The sequence below is a fragment of the Coregonus lavaretus genome (assembly GCF_964263955.1).
Source record: "Coregonus lavaretus genome assembly, chromosome: 23".
In the NCBI taxonomy this organism is placed as follows: domain Eukaryota; kingdom Metazoa; phylum Chordata; class Actinopteri; order Salmoniformes; family Salmonidae; genus Coregonus; species Coregonus lavaretus.
Genome location: NC_140010.1, coordinates 42,061,457 through 42,088,556, shown reverse-complemented (window position 1 = coordinate 42,088,556; position 27,100 = coordinate 42,061,457). Strand labels below are relative to the sequence as shown.

At 41.8% G+C, this 27,100-nt stretch overlaps 1 protein-coding gene across 1 annotated transcript in view; it reads left to right on the top strand.

Annotated features, from left to right (window-relative positions):
• Positions 1-3,413: 3,413 nt before the first annotated feature.
• Positions 3,414-27,100, top strand: part of LOC311150774 (F-box/LRR-repeat protein 7-like) — a gene marked incomplete at both ends in the record, with an annotated part of 101,537 nt that continues 77,850 nt past the window's right edge. The window contains one exon of the mRNA XM_084188299.1: positions 3,414-3,450. Within this exon, the coding sequence (XP_084044425.1) occupies positions 3,414-3,450 (37 nt within the window). The remainder of the gene's footprint in view (positions 3,451-27,100) is intronic.

Below are 27,100 nucleotides of genomic sequence, written 5' to 3'. Positions count from 1 at the left end.
TTTAACACTTTTTGGGTTACTACATGATTCCATATGTGTTATTTCATAGTTTTGATGTCTTCACTGTTATTCTACAATGTAAAAATAAAGAAAAACCCTTGAATGAGTAGATTTGTCCAAACTTTTGACTGGTAGTGTATACTGAACTAAAATTTAAGAAATCAGTCAATTGAAACAAATTCATTAATCTATGAATGTCACATGACTAGGCAGGGGTGCAGCCATGGGTGGGCCTTGGAGGGCATTGGCCCACCCACTTGGCAGCCAGATCCAGCCAATAAGAATGAGTTTTCCCCACAAAAGGGCTTTATTACAGACAGAAATACTCCTCAGTAGGTCCTCCCCAGTGCCGCAGCGATCTAAGGCACTGCATCGAGGCATCACTACAGACCCGGGTTTGATCCCAGACTGTGTCACAGCCGGCCGTGACCGGGAGACACGAGGCGGCGCACAATTGACCCAGCGTCGTCTGGGTTAGGGGAGGGATTGGCCGGCAGGGATTTCCTTGTCCCATCGCGCTCTAGTGACTCCTTGTGGTGGGCCGGGCGCCTGCAAGCTGACTTCAGTCGCCAGCTGGACGGCGTTTACTCCGACACATTGGTGCGGCTGGCTTCCGGGTTAAGCAAGCATGGCGGCTTGGCAGGGACTTGTTTCGGAGGACACATGGCTCTCGACCTTCGTCTCTCCCAAGTCCATCGGGGTGTTGCAGCAATGGGACAAGACTGTAACTATCAATTGGATATCATGAAAAAGGGCAAAATAATAAAAGAAATACTCCTCAGCTTTTTGTGCGTATGGAACAAAAGGACTAGACTTCTTTTATTTCAGCTCATGAAACCAACACTTTACATATTGTGTTTATATTTTTGTTCAGTGTAGTTACAGTGTAGTTTGGATGGGCCAGCTGGCCAGGCAACTGTTGTCTTACAGTCAGAAAATACACTCATCTTATTTTAGTATTTACAGTCTATGCGCTTCTAGACCAATCAATACATTTCATGACTGATTACAATTTGCATTTGGTGTCCTGAGGTTTTTATTACCTATTTTAACGTAATACATATATTCAATTAGCAATGGATTATTTATTATGGATTATTTATACAATTCAAATGTCAACGGTCAGAATGACCATCATGGCCACTCTAGTAGTTATGCAATTCCAGCGCTCTGAGTGTTAATCAATGTAACAATGCACAGCAATTGGCTTGGCTAGCTAGCAAGTAAGCCTAGATGGAGCAGAATACAGCTAGCATCATTTCTTACTTTTTGAATCAGTTAATGTTCAAATTTCTTACCTTTAAACCAGTCGGGAAAGAGTGTTTTGTATTGTCCTGCCTACATGTCACTTTAACTTCACTTGTCTTCTTTAGCCAATTTAGCTAGTCCCTGAATGAAAAAAGATGTGTCATTAGCTGGCTAGCAAGATGACCAATTCAGGATTTAAAAACTGTGCGGTCCTTCATAAGTGACACATTCCTGAATTTACAATTGGTTAGTTAAACATGACCTAGCTAGTTGTTAATCTAAACATGATGAGATCGCATCTATAGCTATCTTGTCCAATGTTAGCTATATTGTAACATATTTAGTTGAATAAATATAGGTAGTACTCACATTTCACGAAGTTATTGTTTATCCTTCTAGATAGATAATGTTCTCCCAAGACACTGGGATTTTGATGCCCTGCCCTGTCATGACGCCATCACACTGCACCTTATGTGACAAAGATCTCAATAGACTGTCCATTTGTGGATTAAACACACAAACCGGCGGAAAAAGATTCTCAAAATTCTGTAAGCATAGAATACAGATCCACAAGCACTTTTTGAATGCGCAAATGCACATTCCACAGTTGTGACTGTTAGGTATTTCTAAACATTTGCACACAAATCTACATTTGTTCAAATTGTAGTTGTATTTGTGAGATATGGTGAATACATATATGGATCATGGTTGTATTTACAAAATATTTTATTAAATTCACAGATCACAGTTGTTTTATTTGTGAGTCATGTTGAATGGAAGACATATTTACAGAATAAAGAGACAAATCTCACTCCATATCTCTCTCCCTCATGTTGGTCACATGCCTACTTGTTCAGCTTTGCGGTATCCTGGACCTTGGCCTGGATGTCTGGATCACTGGATCAGCAACCGTCCACCAGGTGTCGCTGATCACGGATGAGCCCCCAAAAATCTGTTACAGGCCTCGGGATGAGGTCCCATATACAGATATCTTCTGTTGAAACAGATGAATGTATCAAGCCAGGTAGCAAATACTCAGCTACTGTACTCGGAAAAGCCAACACCTTGACAATATTAAATGAGTTGTACTTATTTTTCTCGAGTACACGGAACTACTTGTTCGCCATAGCTACCTAAAAGGTAGACTCAGCGAAATGATGTTGCCAAGACTTTGCTCTCACACTGTCACACAGTATTTCACACATGGGTGCGCTTCACGCTGCTAAAACGTATGAGTTGCAGGCCTTTTTCTAGGTGAAACAGGGAGTAACTGATGCAACTTTGTTGCTAACCTTACGAAATAGATTGCAGTCAGACTGCAGTATAACTGCAGTTAGAGTGCATTATAACTGCAGTATGCTGCAAATACTGCATCCAAAATAACACATTTTTTTTACTGCAGTAATTTAGAGTGCAGTATAACTTCAGTTCAACTGCAGTACACTGCAGTTATTCTGCAATTACTGCGTCCAAAATAACACAGTCGACTGCAGTTACTACACTTTTACTACAGTTTCAAAACTGATTTTTTTATTTTTGTAAGGGAAGCAACAGTCCAAGTTGTTTCAGGTACTTTAGAACATGGAGATTATCAATGTAATCATGGTTGTAACTTTTTGGGTCTATTGTCTCTTTAAAATGGTATCCTACCTTAGTCATTCCTATGGTAGGCTAGACTGACATGCTCCGGGGAAAGAGGGAGGATTTTACAGCAAATCCACGTTGCCTCTCGTGGCCGCCGAAAGGATGTCTACATGGTAACGGGTTCCTACTCCGCAGGAGTGGATGCATTGGCTCTTTGACGCAACTAGTCGGATACATTTTTATTAAGCTGACTGCGAATAAGTTTCCATTTGTAACACTCGGAAATACAATATTTTTTGTTTGCCTCAACAGTGTCGTTTGACCAGTCTACTGCTACCTGCATGTCTTGTAATAATTTAGTTTGAAATCAAAATGTATTCAGTCAAAAATATATCTGCAATGACATGCTAACTATGTTTGGATTTATGGTTTGAGAATAACGTTTTTGGGACTATCTTCAACTGGGAAAAAATAGCATCCACGTGAATTTCCCTCATCCTCTAACGCGCACGTTCTTGTAGGAATACGTTTTATTTTATGGATACCTCGGAGCTCTGCAAATAGATTATGCATTACACAGGATGGGTGCGAACAATGGGAAACAAAGTGGGAGTGAGGGTAAGTAACGAATTTCACGGTGCTCATCTCCGGAAAACTTGGTTTACAGTACGTTCTGCAGCCATAATTGTGGCAACGTCATATAATCGGCTAAATTGTTTCAGGAGCATAATTATACAGGCAACACAATAGCCCATATGATCGTTGGTTTTACAGTGTCGCCTGTTATGTGTCAGCTATGCTATATCCCGAAAAAAACAGATTGTATCTAAAACTGTCTGTCTGAATATGCGTATCTAAGTTACACTGAGTGTACGAAACATTAGGAACATTTATTTTCCCAAGACATAGACTGACCAGGTGAATCAGGGTGAAAGCTATGATCCCTTATTGATGTCACCTGTTAAACTCCACTTCAAATCAGTGTAGATGAAGGGGAGGAGACAGGTTAAAGAATTATTTTGAAGCCTTGAGACATAGATTGTGTATGTGTGTCATTCAGAGGGTGAATGGGCAGGACAAAATATTTAAGTGCCTTTGAACGGGGTATGGTAGTACGTGCCAGGCGCACGGGTTTGTGTAAAGAACTACAGTGCTGCTGGGTTTTTCATGCTCAACAGTTTCCGTGGTCCACCTCCCAAAGGACATACAGCCAACTTGCAATGGAGTCAACATAGGCCAGCATCCCTGTGGAACGCTTTCCGCACCTTGTAGAGTCCATTTGCGCAACTCAATATTAGGAAGGTGTTCTTAATTTAAGGTTTTGTACACTTAAGAACACTCAGTGTATATTCATGACACATTACAGAGGGTGTTCACATTACAATGGGCCATTGGCAGCCTTGTAGCTCAGGTAAACCTGCTAAAAGTTATAGGAATTTTAAAGAGGTTGAATTATTGATCTAACGGAAAACAAGATCACAACACAGCCTACATCAGGGATGTGCAACTTTGATGGGGGTGGGGGCCACAAAAAAATCAAGAGGGGCCGCAGTGGATCGTGGATTTGCATACCCACATATGCAGTCAGAGCCAGACCTAGCCTTTTGAGGGCAAGAGATTGGGAGGTACCCCACCCCACCTTGCCAGCAAAACATTTTAGCAGCCCCCCTCTTGACAGCGAAGAGAGAAAGCTGAAGTTTTAGAGTTAATTTCCTGCAATTCTACACATTTTGCCATGGGGCGTAGTGAAAATGTTGCAGGTTTAAAGCAAGTTTGCGGCACTTCTACACATCTTGCCATGGGCGGAGAGAAGATTTAGCAATTTTATAACACATTTCCTGCAATTCTATTCATTTCGCCAGGGGGCGGAGAGAAAAATGAGCAGTTTAACAGCTAATTTCCTGCAATTCTACACATTTTGCTATAGGTCGGTAATTCAACCATGCTTACTACAAGTTTAGATAGCTGGCCGCTAGACTAACTTACCAATCAAAAAAATGTTAGCTGACATGGGCTAATTGAGTGACTGTCATTGACTGACATAACAGTAGAAAAACTGCTGATACACAACCAGATGTAGATATGGCACCTTGTGTATTCTATTATTCAAAATCTCAACAGTAAGTTGAGACCCCGACCGAGTGGACTACATAGAGCAGTATCTAAAAAGGTTATTTCCCCCCAAAACTCAGTAGATTTTTTTGTTGTTGAAATGATGTGGAAACAACGTTGATTCAACCAGTTTTTGCCAAGTGGGTATTCCCTACAATGATCCACCCTTTTTTCATTAGTCTAACTTGCATTAGTGTAGTACAGTTTAGCTACATGCTAAAAGGATAAACACACGTACACAGATTCAGAAATACCTTTTGTCAATTGAATGATTAAGAATATACATTTTCTCTTAAAGTTGGCCTTTATCCCTATGGTTAATGGGACTCAATGTAGCATGTCTGAAGTTTCCATATATCACTTGTAACAAAACAATTCAGATTCTCCAGAGCACTGACAAAAGTGGTACCCACAGTGGCAAAAGTAACTATTCATTATTGTTTTTCATGATACCAACGTAACCAAACCACTTTGGAGTTACTTTGAGGGCATGTTCATGCTTTATGTAAAGCATGCAACAATGATGCCTCCTTGGCTTCAATTAAAGTTTGGTACTGGATATGCTAATGCTAACCAGAGGCTGCTGTAACTAACTAAATAACCCAGATATGCAGAAATGGTCTGGTGTTCGACAACAGCCAAGTTAAATATGGAAAATATTAAAGGCCTATTTTATTTTCTTGCAAACTAACATTGAAGCCAAGAGTGGCTCAAGCGTTCCCATTCTACTTGTATGCAGTGAAAAACTAAAAGAACAGCTTTGAAACAACAGCAAAAAAATAAAAGAATTCTCTCATTCTTTATCTTTTTTTCAATAGCCTCATAATTATCTGTCATACCTTTTAGGGGTATGTTATTGGCATCTGTTTGAAATGAGTGGGATTAATTTGCATAGGCTGCCTTTGGGCCCTGATTTATTCTTGGCATCAAACCATGAGAAAGGTGTAATTAGTGCTACATAAGCTGATCCACAAATCAATGACCTTTGTTTGCCCCATCACAATCACTAAGTTCTTCGTACAAATAACCTTGACAGCTGCATCACAAGCACAAGCTCATTTTGGTAGTGAGGAGGTATTGGCCCACGAACAAAGTAATGTCATGTTATGGTGGGAGAAACATTGTGCCGTTTACAAGACGGTGGCTATTGGCAACATTAATTGAAGGGTGAAAGGGAAAATGACAGCTCTCGTGACCAACATTGTTACCTGTGTAATGAGGTGGGAAAACATAAGCATACGTTGTCATTCCCTACACCTTAACAGGCCATGTGGTCAAATCCAACTCATATAGGAAGTGTTAAAAGCTTGTTATGCAAGACAGTAGACACAATAGATACCATGGAAATATAATTAGTAGAACAGGCATCCCCATTCAACTCAATGTTCCATAATTATATTTCTATGGGACAGTAGTTCTTGCTCTTTTAGTGTGTTGGTATATGTTCAACTGTTTGTGGAGTTCAACATTGTGCATTGTTAGTTAGTCAATTAGATGAGAGTAAGGACTTAAGCTAGATTCTGGCCATAGGCTATTGTGCCACCTGGGAATGAAATCTTGGTCTTTCACACATCCACCTCAGGTTGTGTTCTTTATGGATGTTTTTGATCATACTACATACTACAGAAAGGTGTTAGTTAGATTCAGTGCCTTCAGAATGTATTCACACCCCTTGACTACTTCTTCTTCATACTTATTATTAGGTGGGGCTTGCAAAGCAAAAGCAATTACTTAAACCCTTGAGATACAGTACTTCAGACTTTTTACTATTATTATTTAGCATGCTACTCCTCTTACACCGTTTAAGCTAGAAACGCTGTTCAAACTTTAAACCTTTTGATATATTTTATACCTTTTAAGTAAAAAAAATGGTTGTCCTTCTTTTTGTCCTACATCCACTTACAGTACCTTCAGAAAGTAAAATAGTACTTTTTTTTTTTTTAAGTATCTGGTTTTAAATGTACTTACAGAACACTTCAGAAAGTATTCACACCCCTTGACTTTTTCTACATTTTGTTGTCACAGCCTGCATTTAGAATGGATTAAATTGAGATTTTGTGTCACTTAGCCTACCCCATAATGTCAAAGTGGAATTATGTTTTTAGACATTATTACAAATTAATTAAAAATGAAAAGCTGAAATGTTTTGAGTCAATAAGTATTCAAGCCCTTTGTTATGGCAAGCCTAAATAAGTTCAGGAGTAAAAATGTGCTTAACAAGTCAAATAATAAGTTGCATGAACACTCTGTGTGCAATAATAGAGTTTAACATGATTTTTTGAATGACATCTCTGTACCCCACCCATACAATTATCTATTAGGTCCCTCACTCGATCAGTTAATTTCAAACACAAATGTAACCACAAAGACCAGAAAGGTTTTCCAATGCATCGCAAAGAAGGACACCTATTGGTAGATGGGTAAAATAAAAGCAGACATTGAATATTTCGTTGAGCATGGTGAAGTTATTAATTACACTTTGGATGGTGTATCAATACACCTAGTCACTATAAAGATACAGGTGTCCTTCCTAACTCAGTTGCCGGAGAGGAAGGAAACTGCTCAGGGATTCCACCACAGAGTTTAATGGTTGTGATAGGAGAAACTGATGATGGATCAACAACATTGTAGTTACTCCACAACACTAACCTAATTGACAGAGTGAAAAGGAGGAAGGCTGTACAGAATAAAAAATATTCCAAAACATGCATCCTGTTTGCAACAAGGCACTAAAGTAATACTGCATAAAATGTGGCAAAATCCTAGAGGAAAACCTGGTTCAGTCTGCTTTCCACCAGACACTGAGAGATTAATTCACCTTTCAGCAGGACAAGAACTTAAAACACAAGGCCAAATATACACTGGAGTTGCTTACCAATACAACATTGAATGTTCCTGAGTGGCCTAGTTACAGATTTGACTTAAATCTGCTTGAAAATCAAGACATGGAAATGGCTGTTCAAGATCAACAACCAACTTGCAGGGCTTGAAGAATTTAAAAAAGAATAATGTGCAAATATTGTACAATCCAGCTCATAGAGACTTACCCAGAAAGACTCACAGCTGTAATTGCTGCCAAAGGTGATTGTAACATGTATTGACTCAGGGGTGTGAATACTTATGTAAATGAAATGCAGTATTTCTGTATTTCAACTTTAATAAATTAGCAAAAAGGTCTACAAACAAATTTTCACTTTGTCATTATGGGGTATTATGTATAGATGGGTGAGGAAAAACATCTATTTAATCCATTTTGAATTCAGGCTGTAACACAACAATGTGGAATAAGTCAAGGGGTATGAATACTTTCTGAAGGCACTCTAGATAGATACCCACTGGGCAAAAATGGGTTCAATCAACGTTGTTTCCGCATCATTTCAACTCAATGTGATGACGTTGAATCAATGTGGAAAACTGATTTGATTTGCAAAAAGTCATCAACGTAGGGGAATTTAGTATTTTTTTTACCAAACTTTTAACCTGAATGCAATGACATGGTGACATTTGTTGTTGATTTCACGTTTAATTCACGTTAGTTGAAAACTCAACCAAATGTAAATCAAAACTAGACGTTGAAATGTCTGTGCCCAGTGGGTACTTTGGAAACATTTCACAATTGATTTTGCATTGTCAAGTACGAACTGATCCATTTCATTGTTTAGTATCTCATTTGTTGTCATATGCAAAACTCAGAGCAGTGCCTCTTTTTTACACAATGTGCCTCTGCCACATTCTTCTCCCACTGAGTGACTTGTTGGCTGGAGTTTTAAACCAACATTGTTACCTGTGTAATGAGGTGGGAAAACATAAGCATAAGTTGTCATTCCCTACACCTTAACAGGTGCAACCAGCTACTTCTTATAAGGTTACAGTTTGGGTTGTCCTGCCAACTGGCTCACATTGATGATGTCAGCAAATTTCCACTGGAGCAATAGCTTGAGCTATAAAATGCCCATAATCGCAGATCTAGGACCAAATTAATCTCCCAACATGAACCATTTGGGGGATGAAAAAATAGCTGACCCTGTATCAGTAGTTAGACATGGATAATAAGGAAAAGGCATCACAACAACATCAGATCTCAAGCAGAACTCACAGGAAAGGTGAATTATTTTCAGAAGACAGAGGAAGCATTAAAAATATATTTGGGGGGATAATTATTCTCAATATACAGGATTTGGAGTGGGTCACTTACTATAATGAAGCTACATGTACACGTGACATTCATAGGAAGCCTGTTAGTGGGCAAGTAGTCTGAGGGTGGGTAATATAATCAGCTACTTGAGTTCAAATGTGCTTTTCTCAGAGGCAAGAAATGTATTTCTAATTGCAAATGTAAGCTGGAAGGGAAGCCGGGAATCCTTACCGAAAAAAAAGGCTTCTGGCAAACAGTTGTGGCAAACCTTTGGCCAATTTGTCACAAATTTGCAGCAAGCTCCTATTTTCACATGCAAATTAGTTTTTTGGCAAACTGTTGTGGTAAATTTGCAGTTTATATATTTTTTTCCTTCTCTACCATCCCACCCCCTCATTTCCCTACACAATCAAGATACAAATGTTGAATGTCAAATAATTAATTTGTATTACCTGCATTTCAGAACATACATCACAGCACGTCAGATAATTGTCCACAATGTACAACAATATATATATATACACACTGAACAAAAATATAAACACAACATGCAACAATTTCAAAAAATCATAAGGAAATCATATAAGGAAATCAATCAATTGAAAAAAATTCATTAGGCCCTAATCTATAGATTTCACATGACTTGGCAGGGGTGCAGTCATGGGTGGGCCTGGGAGGGCATAGGACCACATACTTGGGATCCAGGCCCACCCACTGGGGAGCCAGGCCCAGCCAATCAGAATGAGTTTTTCACCACAAAAGGGCTTTATTAAAGACAGAAATACTCCTCAGTTTCATCAGCTGTCCGGGTGGCTGGTCTCAGACAATCCCACAGGTGAAGAAGCCAGATGTGGCAGTCCTGGGCTGGCGTGGTTACACGTGGTCTGTGGTTGTGAGGCCGGTTGGGCGTACTGCCATATTCTTAAAAACAACATTGGTTTTGGTAGGCTTATGGTAGAGAAATTAACATTAAATTATCTGGCAACAGCTCTGGTGGACATTCCTGCAGTCAGCATGCCAATTGTACGCTCCCTCAAAACTTGAGACATCTGTGGCATTGTGTTGTGTGACAAAACTGCACATTTTAGAGTGGCCTTTTATTTTATTGTAATGATCATGCTTCTTGATATGCCACACCTGTCAGGTGGATGGATTATCTTTGCAAAAGAGGAATGCTCACTAACAAATGTAAATGTAACGGCATCAAATACATGGAAACCATGTGTTTGATACAATTCCACTAATTCCACTCTAGCCATTACCACGAGCCCGTCTTCCCCAATTAAGGTGCCACCAACTTCCTGTGGAGTAGATACTTATCCACTATTGTTCAGTGGAAAAAAACATTTTGTTCCTGCCAGCTGATACACTGTGGTCTGTAGGAATTACAATGATGGGGCACACAGTCTGGGAAAGTTGATATCAAACATATAATAGGACTTGAAGCACACATCCAGTGTCCCAAGCAATGTACCTTGCTCCAATGCCTGTCCACTAATGACTGTAAACACCTGTGAGCAGTCCGCAAGAGCCAACACAAATGAGTAGGGTTTGGTCACCCCTGACAAGCGAAGGTACTCAACCATGTGGTTCCCAACCTGTTAGATAGAAATCATTACATTTTAGAATATGAGGACTTGTGCAAAGGATGGAGGCACGCTGACAATGCCATCACACACAATTTATTTTGAATGCTATATAGCCATTTACACATCAATATACCCAATCCCTGATTGAGGCTTACATCTTCCATTAATTTGGGGCTGAGGCTCATAGGTTCATTTACACAACGTCTTGGAGTGTGCAGTTATGCATAACAGATTTTGGAATGCTGTTCCTGTCATTCAAGGTTTAGAAATGCTATCATCTAATCTCCCTATGCCTCCCTCTGCCTATCCACTATTTAAACTTACAGGCTGCAAGTCAATGAAGGACTTTCTGGTCATTGAAGCTGGGTTGGAATGTCTTCCTGCCAAACTTGTAGACTGGTGTTGGGAGGACCACTGGCAGAAGTCTTAAAGCGATGTCACCTTGTGTATCTGGAGAGAATAATGTTTAGTGCATAACTTGAATGTTTCAGAAAAAAAAAAGGAATGAGCATCTGCGGCACCACCAGCAGGGTCATTTCAAACTATACCTGCACTTTGAAGAGAAGATCTTAGGCCTGCTTCTCTTGGCTGGTGAAGCAACGTTCTTTGTCCGTAATCCAGTTCACAGTGAGTTTCCCCGAGCAGTCTGGGTTTAAAATTGAGAAGTCCTGAGCAATCTGTAGTTAAGCAGACAAACAATTACTTTTCCATTGCAGTTAATCATTAGTCTGGCTAACACTTAACTCTCGAAGTCCTCCTCACCTCAGTCTGAAATGGCTCTTTGACGTCGGCACAATGCGTCGATAATGAAGGGGGCTGTGCTTTTACTGGTTGGCTCTCTGTCTTTCTCACTCAAACACCAACACACACACTCAGCCTCCGAGGAAGTCCAAACAATGATAGGTCTCAACCCCAGAGAGGAAAAAAAACATTTGAGAGAACCAGTCAAACCCTGTCGTACAATTTATGAGTGAATATTGCGTTAACAAACAGCCTCCTTTCCAAACAAGTGTGATCACAGCTCTCCCTGCTCTGTGAGTCATGTGGGTCATGTCAGCCAGGCTAGTTAATCACAGCAAGCAGAATCAAATTCAAGACGAATGTTTTTGTAAAAAATTTAACTCACCATGCCTGGAGTATCCAGCAGACGCGGATACTCTCGGACTCTCTCTATTGTCTTGGCCCCATTCTGTCTGTTCACCTGAACCCTCTGGATCGCGGTCTCCTTCATGTACTCCGCAATTCGGTTTGCTGGCCAGATGTTGTTCTTCAGCCACTCTGTAATCTTGACTGCCGTTGCACATTTGACTCTGTTGTGAGCACAAAGTACTCAATGAATTATAAATTCCTTTTAACAATCAGTTTTCAAAATACACAACAAATCTTTCAACATATACAAGGCCAGACCTGGTTACTGCTCAAGCTTGGTGTGTCCACAATACTATGTACAGTTGAAGTCGGAAGTTTACAAACACTTAGGTTGGAGTCATTAAAACTTATTTTTCAACCACTCCACAAATTTATTGTTAACAAACTATAGTTTTGGCAAGTTGGTTAGGACATCTACTTTTTGCATGACAAGTAATTTTTCCAAAAATTGTTTACAGACAGATTATTTCACTTATAATTCACTGTATCACAAATCCAGTGGGTCAGAAGTTTACATACACTAAGTTGACTGTGCCTTTAAACAGCTTGGAAAATTCCAGAAAATTATGTCATGGCTTTAGAAGCTTCTGAGAGGCTAATTGACATAATTTGAGTCAATTGGAGGTGTACCTGTGGATGTATTTCAAGGCCTACCTTCAAACTCAGTGCCTCTTTGCTTGACATCATGGGAAAATCAAAAGAAATCAGCCAAGACCTCAGAAAAAGAATTGTAGACCTCCACAAGTCTGGTTCATCCTTGGGAGCAATTTCCAAACACTGAAGGTACCACATTCATCTGTACAAACAATAGTACGCAAGTATAAACACCATGGGACCACGCAGCCATCATACCGTTCAGGAAGGAGACGCATTCTGTCTCTTAGAGATGAATTTACTTTGGTGCGAAAAGTGCAAATCAATCCCAGAACAACAGCAAAGGACCTTGTGAAGATGCTGGAGGAAACAGGTACAAAAGTATCTATATCCACAGTAAAACAAGTCCTATATCAACATCACCTGAAAGAACGCTCAGCAAGGAAGAAGCCACTGCTCCAAAACCGCCATAAAAAAGCCAGACTATGGTTTGCAACTGCACATGGGGACAAAGATCGTACTTTTTGGAGAAATGTCCTCTGGTCTGTTGAAACAAAAATAGAACTGTTTGGCCATAATGACCATCGTTATGTTTGGAGGAAAAAGGGGAAGGCTTGCAAGCCGAAGAACACCATCCCAACCGTGAAGCACGGTGTTGGCAGCATCATTCTGTGGGGGTGCTTTGCTGCAGGAGTGACTGGTGCAATTTACAAAATAGATGGCATCATGAGGAAGGAAAATTATATGGATATATTGAAGCAACATCTCAAGACATCAGTCAGGAAGTTAAAGCTTGGTCACAAAGGGGTCTTCCAAATGGACAACAACCCCAAGCATACTTCCAAAGTTGTGGCAAAATGGCTTAAGGACAACAAAGTAAATGTATTGGAGTGGCCATCACAAAGCCCTGACCTCAATCCTATAGAAAATGTGTGGGCAGAACTTAAAAAGTGTGTGCGAGCAAGGAGGCCTACAAACCTGACTCAGTTACACCAGCTCTGTCAGGAGGAATGGGTCAAAATGCACCTAACTTATTGTGGGAAGCTTGTGAAAGGCTACCCAAAACATTTGACCCAAGTTAAACAATTTAAAGGCAATGCTACCAAATACTAATTGAGTGTATGTAAACCTCTGACCCACTGGGAATGTGATGAAAGAAATAAAAGCTGAAAGAAATCATTCTCTCTACTCTTATTCTGACATTTCACATTCTTAAAATAAAGTGGTGATCCTACATGAACTAAGACAGGGAATGTATACTAGGATTAAATGTCTTGTCTTAAATGAATTGTGAAAAACTGAGTTTAAATGTATTTGGCTAAGGTGTATGTAAACAGCCGACTTCAACTGTATGTGTGTGTCCCGAGGACCTCCACTCGTGTATAATAGAAGGTGCCGTTTACAGAATACTCGCTGCGTGTAAGTCTCATGTTCTTCTTTAAATTCAGGCTATAGTCTAGTCGTCCAAAAGCAAGAGCGTTTCCTGGTCTATCTCCTCCGCTGCAAAAGAGAAAGGGGGTACCTAGTCAGTTGCTCAACTGAATGCATTTAACCGAAATGTGTCTTCCGCATTTAACCCAACTCCTCTGATTCAGAGGTGTGGGGTACTGCCTTAATAGATATCCATGTCTTCGGCGCCTGGGGAGCAGTTGTTTTTGGGGGTTTGCCTTACTCAAGGGCAAACCGGCAGATTTTTCCACATTGCTGGCTCGGGGATTCGAACCAGCAACCTTTCGGTTACTGGCCCAACACTCTTAATCGCTAGGCTTAACCGCTAGGGGGAGATTGTAAGGGATAGTTTCACCCACATTTCTAAATTGCATACTTTGAAGAGGGAAGGGTTGATAAGCCAGGTCAAATGGTTGAACAAAGGCAAGGGAGTGAGGAAAGAGCAAAATGAATAGGGGCAGCAGTAGCTTTGAGGTTAGAAAGGCAGGCCGATAACCAGCGGGTTATCGGTTCCAACCCCTAGCTGCCTGCGGGGAAATCTGCAGGGAGTGATCCGGCAGCCTGTCAAGATCGTTGAGAGACGGGTCAGACCAAGGTGCAGCGTGGTATGCGTACATGTTGATTAAACTGGATAAACACTAGACAAAATAACAACATCAACGAAACCGTGAAGTCCTATGGGCTATACACGAAACAAGCCACACAAGAACACAAACAAGATCCCACAACCCAGGCAGGAAAACTGGCTGCCTAAGTATGATCCCCAATCAGAGACAACGAGCGACAGCTGCCTCTGATTGGGAACCACACCCGGCCAAACATAGATATACAAAACATAGAGTTTCACACCCTGACCAAACTACCTAGAGAATAACAGTCTCTCCAGGTCAGGGCGTGACACAGCCAGAGGGTCACCAGCTACAATATCTCTGTATACTACCTACTGCTGTTGTGCCCTTGAGCAAGGCACTTTACCCCTAAGAGCCCATGAGCTGCTTCCACCTGTGATGTGTGTGTTGTGTGTCAGGTTGGTCACTGTGACAGAATATCTGTGCAAAGTATGGTAAAATGAAGGCCAGACTATCTATGGTAGCTGTGCATGTAATATATATATATTTTTTATTTATTTCACCTTTATTTAACCAGGTAAGCCAGTTGAGAACAAGTTCTCATTTACAACTGCGACCTGGCCAAGATAAAGCAAAGCAGTGCGATAAAAACAACAACACAGAGTTACATATGGAGTAAACAAAACAAAGTCAAAAATACAAACAGAAAATATATATACAGTGTGTGTGAATGTAGTAAGTAATGGAGGTAAGGCAATAAATAGGCCGTAGTCCAAAATAGTTACAATTTCGTATTAACACTGGAATGATAGATGTGCAAATAGAGATACTGGGGTGAAAATTAGCAAAATAAATAACAATATGGGGATGAGGTAGTTGGGTGGGCTAATTTCAGAATGGCTGTGTACAGGTGCAGTGATCAGTAAGCTGCTCTGACAACTGACGCTTAAAGTTAGTGAGGGAGATAAGAGTCTCCAGCTTCAGAGATTTTTGCAGTTCGTTCCAGTCATTGGCAGCAGAGAACTGGAAGGAATGGCGGCCAAAGGAGGTGTTGGCTTTGGGGATGACCAGTGAGATATACCTGCTGGAGCGCAGACGACAGGTGGGTGTTGCTATGGTGACCAGTGAGCTAAGGTAAAACGGGGATTTGCCTAGCAGTGATTTATAGATTACTTGGAGCCAGTGGGTTTGGCGACGAATATGTAGTCAGGGCCAGCCAACAAGAGCGTACAGGTCACAATGGTGGGTAGTATATGCGGCTATGGTGACAAAACGGATGGCACTGTGATAGACTACATCCAATTTGCTGAGTAGAGTGTTGGAGGCTATTTTGTAAATGACATCGCAGAAGTCAAGGATCGGTAGGATAGTCAGTTTTACGAGGGCATGTTTGGCAGCATGAGTGAAGGAGGCTTTGTTGCGAAATAGGAAGCCGATTCTAGATCTAACTTTTGATTTTAATGTGAGTCTGGATGGAGAGTTTACAGTCTAACCAGACACCTAGGTATTTGTAGTTGTCCACATACTCTAGGTCAGACCCGCCGAGAGTAGTGATTCTAGTCGGGTGGGCGGGTGCAAGCAGCGTTCGGTTGAAGAGCATGCATTTAGTTTTACTAGTGTTTAAGAGCAGTTGGAGGCTACGGAAGGAGTGTTGTATGGCGTTGAAGCTCGTTTGGAGGTTTGTTAACACAGTGTCCAATGTGTCGTCCGCATAGAGGTGGATCTGAGCTTCACCAGCAGCAAGAGCAACATCATTGATATACACAGAGAATAGAGTCGGCCCGAGAATTGAACCCTGTGGCACCCCCATAGAGATGGCCAGAGGTCCAGACAACAGGCCCTCCGATTTGACACACTGAACTCTATCTGAGAAGTAGTTGGTGAACCAGGCGAGGCAGTCATTAGAGAAATCAAGGCTATTTAGTCTGCCAATAAGAATGCAGTGGTTGACAGAGTCGAAAGCCTTGGCCAGGTCGATGAAGACGGCTGCGCAGTACTGTCTTTTATCGATCGCGGTTATAATATTGTTTAGAACCTTGAGCGTGGCTGAGGTGCACCCATGACCAGCTCGGAAACCGGATTGCATAGCGGAGAAGGTACGGTGGGATTCGAAATGCTCGGTGATCTGTTTGTTAACTTGGCTTTCAAATACTTTCGAAAGGCAGGGCAGGATGGATATAGGTCTGTAACAGTTTGGATCTAGAGTGTCACCCCCTTTGAAGAGGGGATGACCGCGGCAGCTTTCCAATCTCTGGGGATCTCAGACGTTACGAAAGAGAGGTTGAACAGGCTAGAAATAGGGGTTGCGACAATTTCGGCAGCTAATTTTAGAAAGAAAGGGTCCAGATTGTCTAGCCCAGCTGATTTGTAGGGGTCCAGATTTTTCAGCTCCTTCAGAACTTCAGCTGTCTGATTTTGTGTGAAGGAGAAGCAGGGGGGGCATGGACAAGTTGCAGCAGAGGGTGCAGAGCTGGTGGCCGGGGTAGTGGTAGCCAGGTGGAAAGCATGGCCAGCCATAGCAAAATGCTTGTTGAAATTCGCGATTATTGTAGATTTATCGGTGGTGACAGTGTTTCTCAGCCTCAGTGCAGTGGGCAGTTGGGAGGAGGTGCTCTTATTTTCCATGGACTTTACAGTGTCCCAAATCTTTTTGGAGTTAGTGCTACAGGATGCAAAATTCTGTTTGAAAAAGCTAGCCTTTGCTTTCCTAACTGATTGTGTATATTGGTTCCTGACTTCCCTGAAAAGTTGCATATTGCGGGGGCTGTGCAATGCTAATGCAGTACGCCACAGGATGTTTTTGTGCTGGTCAAGGGCAGTCAAGTCTGAGGAGAACCAGGGGCTATATCTGTTCTTAGTTCTGATTTTTTTGAATGGGGCATGCTTATTTAAGATTGAGAGAAAAGCACTTTTAAAGAGCAACCAGGCATCCTCTACTGATGGAATGAGGTCAATATCCATCCAGGATACCCGGGCCAGGTCAATTAGATAGGCCTGCTCGCTAAAGTGTTTTAGGGAGCGTTTGACAGTGATGAGGGGTGCTCGTTTGACCGCAGACCCATTACGGACGCAGGCAATAAGGCAGTGATCACTGAGATCCTGGTTGAAGACAGCGGAGGTGTATTTAGAGGGTACATTTGTCAGGATGATATCTATGAGGGTGCCCATGTTTACAGATTTAGGGTTGTACCTGGTAGGTTCGTTGATAATTTGTGTGAGATTGAGGGCATCTAGTTTAGATTGTAGGTTGGCCGGGGTATTAAGCATATCCCAGTTTAGGTCACCAAGCAGTACGAACTCTGAGGATAGATGGTGGGCAATCAGTTCACATATGGTGTCCAGGGCACAGCTTGGGGCTGAGGGGGGTCTGTAGCAAGCGGCAACAGTGAGAGACTTATTTCTGGAAAGGTGGATTTTTTGAAGTAGAAGCTCAAACTGTTTGGGCACAGACCTGGATAGTACGATAGAGCTCTGCAGGCTATTTCTACAGTAGATTGCAACCCCCTTTGGCAGTTCTATCGAGACGGAAAATGTTGTAGTTGGGGATGGACATTTCTGAATTTTTGGTGGCCTTCCTAAGCCAGGATTCAGACACTGCTAGAACATCAGGGTTGGCGGAGTGTGCTAACGCAGTGAATAACTCAAACTTAGGAAGGAGGCTTTGGATGTTAACGTGCAAGAAACCAATGCTTTTACGGTTAAAGAAGTCAATGTATCTAGTCCCAAAGTGGCTGCATGGTTCAAAGAGGCTTTGGTGAAGTTTCGTTTTTCAAGTTTCCATTAAGGTTGTACTATTGGTTATCGATGACAATGTGGAAGACGTAGATGCTGTTTTACACAGGATCAATGAAAATCAATGCTCTGTGCCCACTCTCAAAAAGGAATTTCTCAGTTTTACTTTGGAATCAAAGAGGCCAGGTTCCACTCATTCAGCGTGTCCTTTACAAAGCTGTCCATTGGCCTAGACATGCATTTAAGTACAGCAATAAAGAAATGTTAGAAACATAGCTAGCTAGCTATACTAACTTGGCTACATCAAATTTAAAGTAAATAAAATTAGCTAGCCAACAGAATTTGCATCCAACCTTCTCAACTTCAAAAGTCTGATTAAAGCTGCCACTGTCAGAAACCATTGAAAACCAGTCAGTCCAGTACCGCTTGCTAACTCAGTCAATCACCATGCAGACATGAGACAATCCTAGCTTGGTTAAATTAACCCAGATGGAAAATATATCAAATATAGCTATGGTAACTTAGCTAGCCATCTAACTTAGCTAACGTTAGCTAACGAGTGAAACCGTGTCTGAGACCGTCCAGAAGAAGTGTCAGCCTTAAAAAGCTACCATTATAGACACTCACATACAGTGGGGAAAAAAAGTATTTAGTCAGCCACCAATTGTGCAAGTTCTCCCACTTAAAAAGATGAGAGAGGCCTGTAATTTTCATCATAGGTACACGTCAACTATGACAGACAAAATTAGAAAAGAAAATCCAGAATATCACATTGTAGGATTTTTAATGAATTTATTTGCAAATTATGGTGGAAAATAAGTATTTGGTCAATAACAAAAGTTTCTCAATACTTTGTTATATACCCTTTGTTGGCAATGACACAGGTCAAACGTTTTCTGTAAGTCTTCACAAGGTTTTCACACACTGTTGCTGTTATTTTGGCCCATTCCTCCATGCAGATCTCCTCTAGAGCAGTGATGTTTTGGGGCTGTCGCTGGGCAACACGGACTTTCTACTCCCTCCAAAGATTTTCTATGGGGTTGAGATCTGGAGATTGGCTAGGCCACTCCAGGACCTTGAAATGCTTCTTACGAAGCCACTCCTTCGTTGCCCGGGCGGTGTGTTTGGGATCATTGTCATGCTGAAAGACCCAGCCACGTTTCATCTTCAATGCCCTTGCTGATGGAAGGAGGTTTTCACTCAAAATCTCACGATACATGGCACCATTCATTCTTTCCTTTACACGGATCAGTCGTCCTGGTCCCTTTGCAGAAAAACAGCCCCAAAGCATGATGTTTCCACCCCCATGATTCACAGTAGGTATGGTGTTCTTTGGATGCAACTCAGCATTCTTTGTCCTCCAAACACGACGAGTTGAGTTTTTACCAAAAAGTTCTATTTTGGTTTCATCTGACCATATGACATTCTCCCAATCCTCTTCTGGATCATCCAAATGCACTCTAGCAAACTTCAGACGGGCCTGGACATGTACTGGCTTAAGCAGGGGGACACGTCTGGCACTGCAGGATTTGAGTCCCTGGCGGCGTAGTGTGTTACTGATGGTAGGCTTTGTTACTTTGGTCCCAGCTCTCTGCAGGTCATTCACTAGGTCCCCCAGTGTGGTTCTGGGATTTTTGCTCACCGTTCTTGTGATCATTTTGACCCCACGGGGTGAGATCTTGCGTGGAGCCCCAGATCGAGGGAGATTATCAGTGGTCTTGTATGTCTTCCATTTCCTAATAATTGCTCCCACAGTTGATTTCTTCAAACCAAGCTGCTTACCTATTGCAGATTCAGTCTTCCCAGCCTGGTTCAGGTCTACAATTTTGTTTCTGGTGTCCTTTGACAGCTCTTTGGTCTTGGCCATAGTGGAGTTTGGCGAGTGACTGTTTGAGGTTGTGGACAGGTGTCTTTTATACTGATAACAAGTTCAAACAGGTTCCATTAATACAGGTAACGAGTGGAGGACAGAGGAGCCTCTTAAAGAAGAAGTTACAGGTCTGTGAGAGCCAGAAATCTTGCTTGTTTGTAGGTGACCAAATACTTTTTTTCCACCATAATTTGCAAATAAATTCATTAAAAATCCTTCAATGTGATTTTCTGGAGAAAAAAAATGCTCAATTTGTCTGTCATAGTTGACGTGTACCTATGATGAAAATTACAGGCCTCTCTCATCTTTTTAAGTGGGAGAACTTGCACAATTGATGGCTGACTAAATACTTTTTTCCCCCACTGTAGTTAGCTATCTGGCTAGGTAAATCTACAAAAAACATATATTTAGCTATATTCCACAACAACACTTCAGTAAGATAGCGTCACGAGGCTAACTTTAGCAAGCTACAGCTACCACAGCCAGAGATATTAGCACAGAAAATGGCTAGCTAGCTAACGGTCATTAGCTAACGCTCAAGCTATCGTTAGCTAGCTACCTAATTATGATAGGACAACCTATTTAACCTGAAGGACCATCTAATTCATAATGTTTGTTACTTACCGTTTTAACGTTTTTCAGTCAGCCAAAACACCAATAGTCTGTCGACATAACATTAGCCATTTTCCACTCAGTCAGTCACTCAGTTGCACTAGAAGACTTGCAAGTTTCGACGTCTCGACACTTGCTCACATTCTGGTGAAGTTCACGCGCTGGTGGCGGGAGAATTAACCCACTGGCTGGGTAAAATATCCATAACCCAACCTCAATAACCCAGCATCAACAACCCAACCTTAATGTTTTTACAGAAAACAACCTAACTATTGACCCAATGCCTGCAACCCAGAATTGGGTCATCCAAACAACCCAGCATTTTTTGGTGCAATTTACATCTCAAAGCCATGCATGCAAGAATCCTTGACCTGTATGGTGTACACATATTTCTCTGTTGAAGGCCTCAATCTGTATTTGAGCAAAATTATGATAGCTAACGTTAGCTAGCTAAACGCTAGCCAGTCTGTGGCACTGACAGATTGAAACTGTTATCAACAAAATGTGTTTCACTCTATTCCATAAAACATGACATTGCTAACTAGGCATCATTTAGCTAATAAAATGTTAAAGTTTATTAGGAAGTTTAATTAATATGTTAGACACTCACCGGACAACGTTGGTAGGTAGCTAGCTAGATAGCTTGGTTTCCATATTCCAACAGATTTCTCTAATCCCAATGAGTGCTCAACAATGTTACTGGTCTTGGAACTCCTGTGTTCACCAGAAATAGCTTCTGGTAAACTGTTTGACACTAGCTGCAATAAATGTTGTTGCCACAGGTTTGCCACAAATTCAAATAGAATGTTGAGAGAATTGTCTGCCAGAAAACTCTGGCAAACTGTTTGCCTCTATTGGCAATACGTATTATTGTTGCCAAAGGTTTGCCGTAGATTCACCACTAGTGGCAAACATTTGAAAACTTCTGGCAACATTTTGTGGCACACTATTTAGTTTGCGGAAAATTTGCCACAAACTTGCGGGAAGTTTGCCGCAAAAAAACTTTTTTGTAAGGGAAAAGACTAAATCTGAAAGAGAGAGAGAGAGAGCAAGAGAGTGGTGGTAACAGAAAAAATATGTCAGATCTGAAACAAAGTAATCCAGAACTGAGAACTCTTTGGTTCAGTTCCAGTCACATTGATCTACACTAGGTCAAATGGTTATTCCGTTATCTTGGACTTGATCTCATGAAGTTCTCATGAAAGGCCATGTATAACAGTTGTCACCAACCCTGGTCCTGGAGATCTGCAGAGAGCGCAGATTCTAATTCTAAAATTGATTAAATAGTTTTTTTCCCTCATCAATCTACACACAATACCCCATAATGACAAAGCAAAAACAGGTTTTTAGATTTTTTTTCCAACAAAAAAACATAAATATTACATTTACATAAGTATTCAGACCCTTTACTCAGTACTGTGTTGAAGCACCCTTGGCAGCGATTACAGCCTTGAGTCTTCTTGGGTGTGACCTGTATTTGGGAAGTTTCTCCCATTCTCTGCAGATCCTCTCAAGCTCTGTCAGTTTGGATGGGGAGCGTTGCTGCACAGCTATTTTCAGGTCTCTCCAGAGATGTTAGATCGGGTTCAAGTCCGGGCTCTGGCTGGGCCACTCAAGGACATTCAGATACTTGTCCCGAAGCCACTCCTGCATTGTCTTGGCTGTGTGCTTAGGGTCGTTGTCCTGTTGGAAGGTGAACCTTCGCCCTAGTCTGAGGTCCTGAGTGCTCTGGAGCAGGTTTTCATCACGGATCTCTCTGTACTTTGCTCCGTTAATCTTTCCATTGATCCTGACTAGTTTCCCAGTCCCTGCCACTGAAAAACATCCCCACAGCATGATGCTGCCACCACCGTGCTTCACCGTAGGGATGGTGCTAGGTTTCCTCCAGACGTGACGCTTGGCATTAAGGCCAAAGAGTTCAATCTTGGTTTCATCAGACCAGAGAATCTTGTTTCTCATGGTCTGAGAGTCTTTAGGTGCCTTTTGACAAACTCCAAGAGGGCTGTCATGTGCCTTTTACTGAGGAGTGGCTCCGTCTGGCCACTCTACCATAAAGGCCTGATTGGTGGAGTGATGCAGAGAGGGTTGTCCTTCTGGAAGGTTCTCCCATCTCCACAGAGGAACTCTAGAGCTCTGTAAGAATGATGGAGGCCAATGTGTTCTTGGGGACCTTCAATGCTGCAGACATTTTTTGGTACCCTTCCCCAGATCTGTGCCTCGACATAAGCCTGTCTCGGAGCTCTACGGACAATTCCTTCGACCTCATGTCTTGGTTTTTGCTCTGACATGCACCGTCAACTGTGGGACCTCATATAGACAGGTGTGTTCAATCAATTGAATTTATCACAGATGGACTCCAATCAAGTTGTAGAAACATCAAGGATGATCAATGGAAACAGAATGCATCGGAGATCAATCAATTTCGAGTCTCATAGCAAAGGGTCTGAATACTTATGTAAATAAGGTATTTCTGTTTTTCATTTTAAATAAATTAGCACAAATTCCATATTTTTTTGCTTTGTCATTATGGGGTATTGTGTGTAGATTGATGAGGAAAAACATTGATTTAATCCATTTTAGAATAAGGCTGTAACTTTACAAAATGTAGAAAAAGTCAAGGGGTCTGAATACTTTCCGAATGCACCGTATGAGAATGGGGGTCTGTTTGCATCTGCTCAGCCGGCAGGTCTGCCATCCGTTGCTGCTCTATTCTTCCTCGTAGTTTCCTACAGGTTACACATTGGTGAATGATGCTGCTATTGCATCTCTTGGCTCCCACTATCCACAAACCAGTTGCTCGGTTGGCTCCTTCAGTGAGGTATCTTCCTTGGTGCTTCACACCTTCGTGATGGTGACGAATGAGCAAGGTCGCAACATGCTGCTGGCCTGGGATAAGGATAGGGTTGGTCTCATCTTTCTGAAACTTCGACTGATTGATTCGTCCTCCTACACACAGGAAGCCTTGTTCTGGGCAGAAGGTCTTGTTTTGTCCACAGTCCACATACAAAGTGTGGCCTCAGATGAGGAGCCAGCATGGTCATCACCACGGACCCGGACACCCCAAGCCCTTCATAATGTTGGATGTCAGTGGTGGACCCTGTGTAGACTATAATGTCCTGGACAAATCATGTCTTCACGTCGCACATAACAAAGAACTTGAACCCAAACCTGTGCCTTTTAGAGGGAATATATTGATGGAACGCCAGCCTACCCTTCCATAACATCCAGGACTAATTAACTAACTAATGCAGCAGGTTAGGTGAGTTAACAGAGGTTAAGAGAATGAGGTTAAGGTTAGAAAAAAGGTTTAGCAAATCATAATTATCATAACAACGGCACTCACCACTTGTATCAATAAATCACTAGCAGAAAATGGTTTGTGTGGTAATAATTTATCTACTGTTTTATTCACATTTTCAAGTACTGGTGACATCATGCATTCCGATTCTTGCATAGATTGTAATGGACATCTATGATGTGTGTAAAATACTTATTTGAAGGTTGTACTGATTATGATGAGCTAATGCTAAACTATGTGCCGGCTAAGTGTGTAGCCATGTTTGTTGACATCATTCAATGCATTCTGGTGTGACCAGAGAGAAAGAGGCGAAGCGAGAGGTTTCACTATATCCAAAATCTGTCCAACATAAGTCCAATGCGTTTCTATGGGCTAATTCTGGACCAACAGTACCTTCAGAAAGTATGCACACTTTGTTGTGTTACAGCCTGAATTAAAAATTGATTACATTTAGATTTTTGTGTCACTGGCCTTCACACAGTAACCCATAATGTAAAAGTGGAATTATGTTTTTAGACATTATTACAAATTCATTAACAATTTAAAGCTGAAATGTCTTGAGTCAATAAGTATTCAACCCCTTTGTTATGGCAAGCCTAAATAAGTTCTGGAATAAAAATTTGCTTAAGTCACATAATAAGTTGTATGGACTCACTCTGTGTGCAATAATAGTGTTTAACATGATTTTTGAATGACTACCTCATCTCTGAACTCCACACATACAATTATCTGTAAGGTCCCTCAGTCGAGCAGTGAATTTCAAATACAGATTCAACCAGGGAGACCAGGGAGGTTTTCCAATGCCTCGCAAAGAAGGGCACCTATTGGTAGAAGGGTAAAAAATATAAAAAAGCAGACACTGAATATCCCTTTGAGCATGGTGAAGTTATGAACTACCCTTTGGATGGTGTATCAATACACCCAGTCACTACAACAATACATGTGTCCTTCCTAACTCAGTTGCCAGAGGAAGGAAACCACTCAGGGATTTCACCAAGAGACCAATGGTGACTTTAAAACAGTTACAGAGTCTAATGGCTGTCATAAGAAGCATGTGCAACGCTGGTCAGACCAATTGGAATCCACTATTCAGGATTGTTTTGATCACGCGGACTGGGATATGTTCCGGGTAGCTTACGAAAATAATTTAGATGAATACATCAATACGATAACTGAGTGTATCAGGAAGGGTATAGGAGATGTCGTACCCACTGTGACTATTAACACCTACCCTAACCAGAAACCGTGGATAGATGGCAGCATTCGCACAAAACTGAAAGCGCGAACCACCGCATTTAACCATGGCAAGGTGACTAGGAATATGGAGGAATACAAACAGTGTAGTTATTCACTCCGCAAGGCAATCAAACAAGCAAAACGTCAGTATAGAGACAAAGTGGAGTCGCAATTCAATGGCTCAGACACAAGACGTATGTGGCAGGGTCTACAGACAATCATGGACTACATAGGGATATGGACTACATAGGGATAGCTAGCAGCACAAGCAAACATTGTTGTGCAAATCTCTCTTCTCCCACCATCAACAATCTCTGCAGTCCTCCTCCATGCCATTGACCTTCTGATTTTGTCTCTGTATTCTAGCACAGGGTTTCCCAAACTCGGTCCTGGGGAAGCCATTGTCATTACCATTAAGCCATGGAGAATGGTGCATGTTTTGGTTTTTGCCCTAGCCCTACACAGCTGATTCAAATAATCAAATCTTGATGAGTTGGTTATTTGAATCAGCTGTGTAGTGCTAGCAAAGCGACATCATATAGAATTGGAAAACCAGACACAGCGATGATTGGCTTTACTCCATCTTTTTTGGTTTGCTTGCCCGGAACTAATGACAGGTGCAACTGTCTTTCATGATCGGAAGATTTTCAAGCAAACATCTGCTCCTCACCTAATTGGTTAACGGCGGCGGTGGCCATGTTCAATTTGCATAAAGTAGAGCAGAGCTGAACTTTTTCTACCGCTCCGCTAGTAGGGTTCTCGCCACTCATCTTCCCACAATCCCCTGCGCCTTGCTCCGCGTGTCCCTGTTGAAAATGAATGGAGGCGGAACTTCATCTGACGAATTTGGAAGTGGTGAAAACCCTATGTCAGCTGTGTAGTTGGCAAAATTGTGCATCATTAAATCAAATCAAATCAAATTTTATTGGTCACATGCGCCGAATACAACAGGTGCAGACATTACAGTGAAATGCTTACTTACAGCCCTTAACCAACAGTGCATTTATTTTAAACAAAAAAAGTAAGAATAAAACAACAACAAAAAAAGTGTTGAGAAAAAAAGAGCAGAAGTAAAATAAAGTGACAGTAGGGAGGCTATATATACAGGGGGGTACCGTTGCAGAGTCAATGTGCGGGGGCACCGGCTAGTTGAGGTAGTTGAGGTAATATGTACATGTGGGTAGAGTTAAAGTGACTATGCATAAATACTTAACAGAGTAGCAGCAGCGTAAAAAGGATGGGGTGGGGGGGCAGTGCAAATAGTCCGGGTAGCCATGATTAGCTGTTCAGGAGTCTTATGGCTTGGGGGTAGAAGCTGTTGAGAAGTCTTTTGGACCTAGACTTGGCACTCCGGTACCGCTTGCCGTGCGGTAGCAGAGAGAACAGTCTATGACTAGGGTGGCTGGAGTCTTTGACAATTTTGAGGGCCTTCCTCTGACACCGCCTGGTATAGAGGTCCTGGATGGCAGGAAGCTTTGCCCCAGTGATGTACTGGGCCGTACGCACTACCCTCTGTAGTGCCTTGCGGTCAGAGGCCAAGCAGTTGCCATACCAGGCGGTGATGCAACCAGTCAGGATGCTCTCGATGGTGCAGCTGTATAATTTTTTGAGGATCTGAGGACCCATGCCAAATCTTTTTAGCCTCCTGAGGGGGAATAGGCTTTGTCGTGCCCTCTTCACGACTGTCTTGGTGTGTTTGGACCATGATAGTTCGTTGGTGATGTGGACACCAAGGAACTTGAAGCTCTCAACCTGTTCCACTACAGCCCCGTCGATGAGAATGGGGGCGTGCTCAGTCCTCTCATTGTTATGTATGTATCCAAATAAATGTCACTAGAAAACAAATGCAGCTACTTTGCTATTATTAAAGACTTCATGACTGGGTCACGTCTCTGGCAACCGAACCGATAGAACGAACGACCA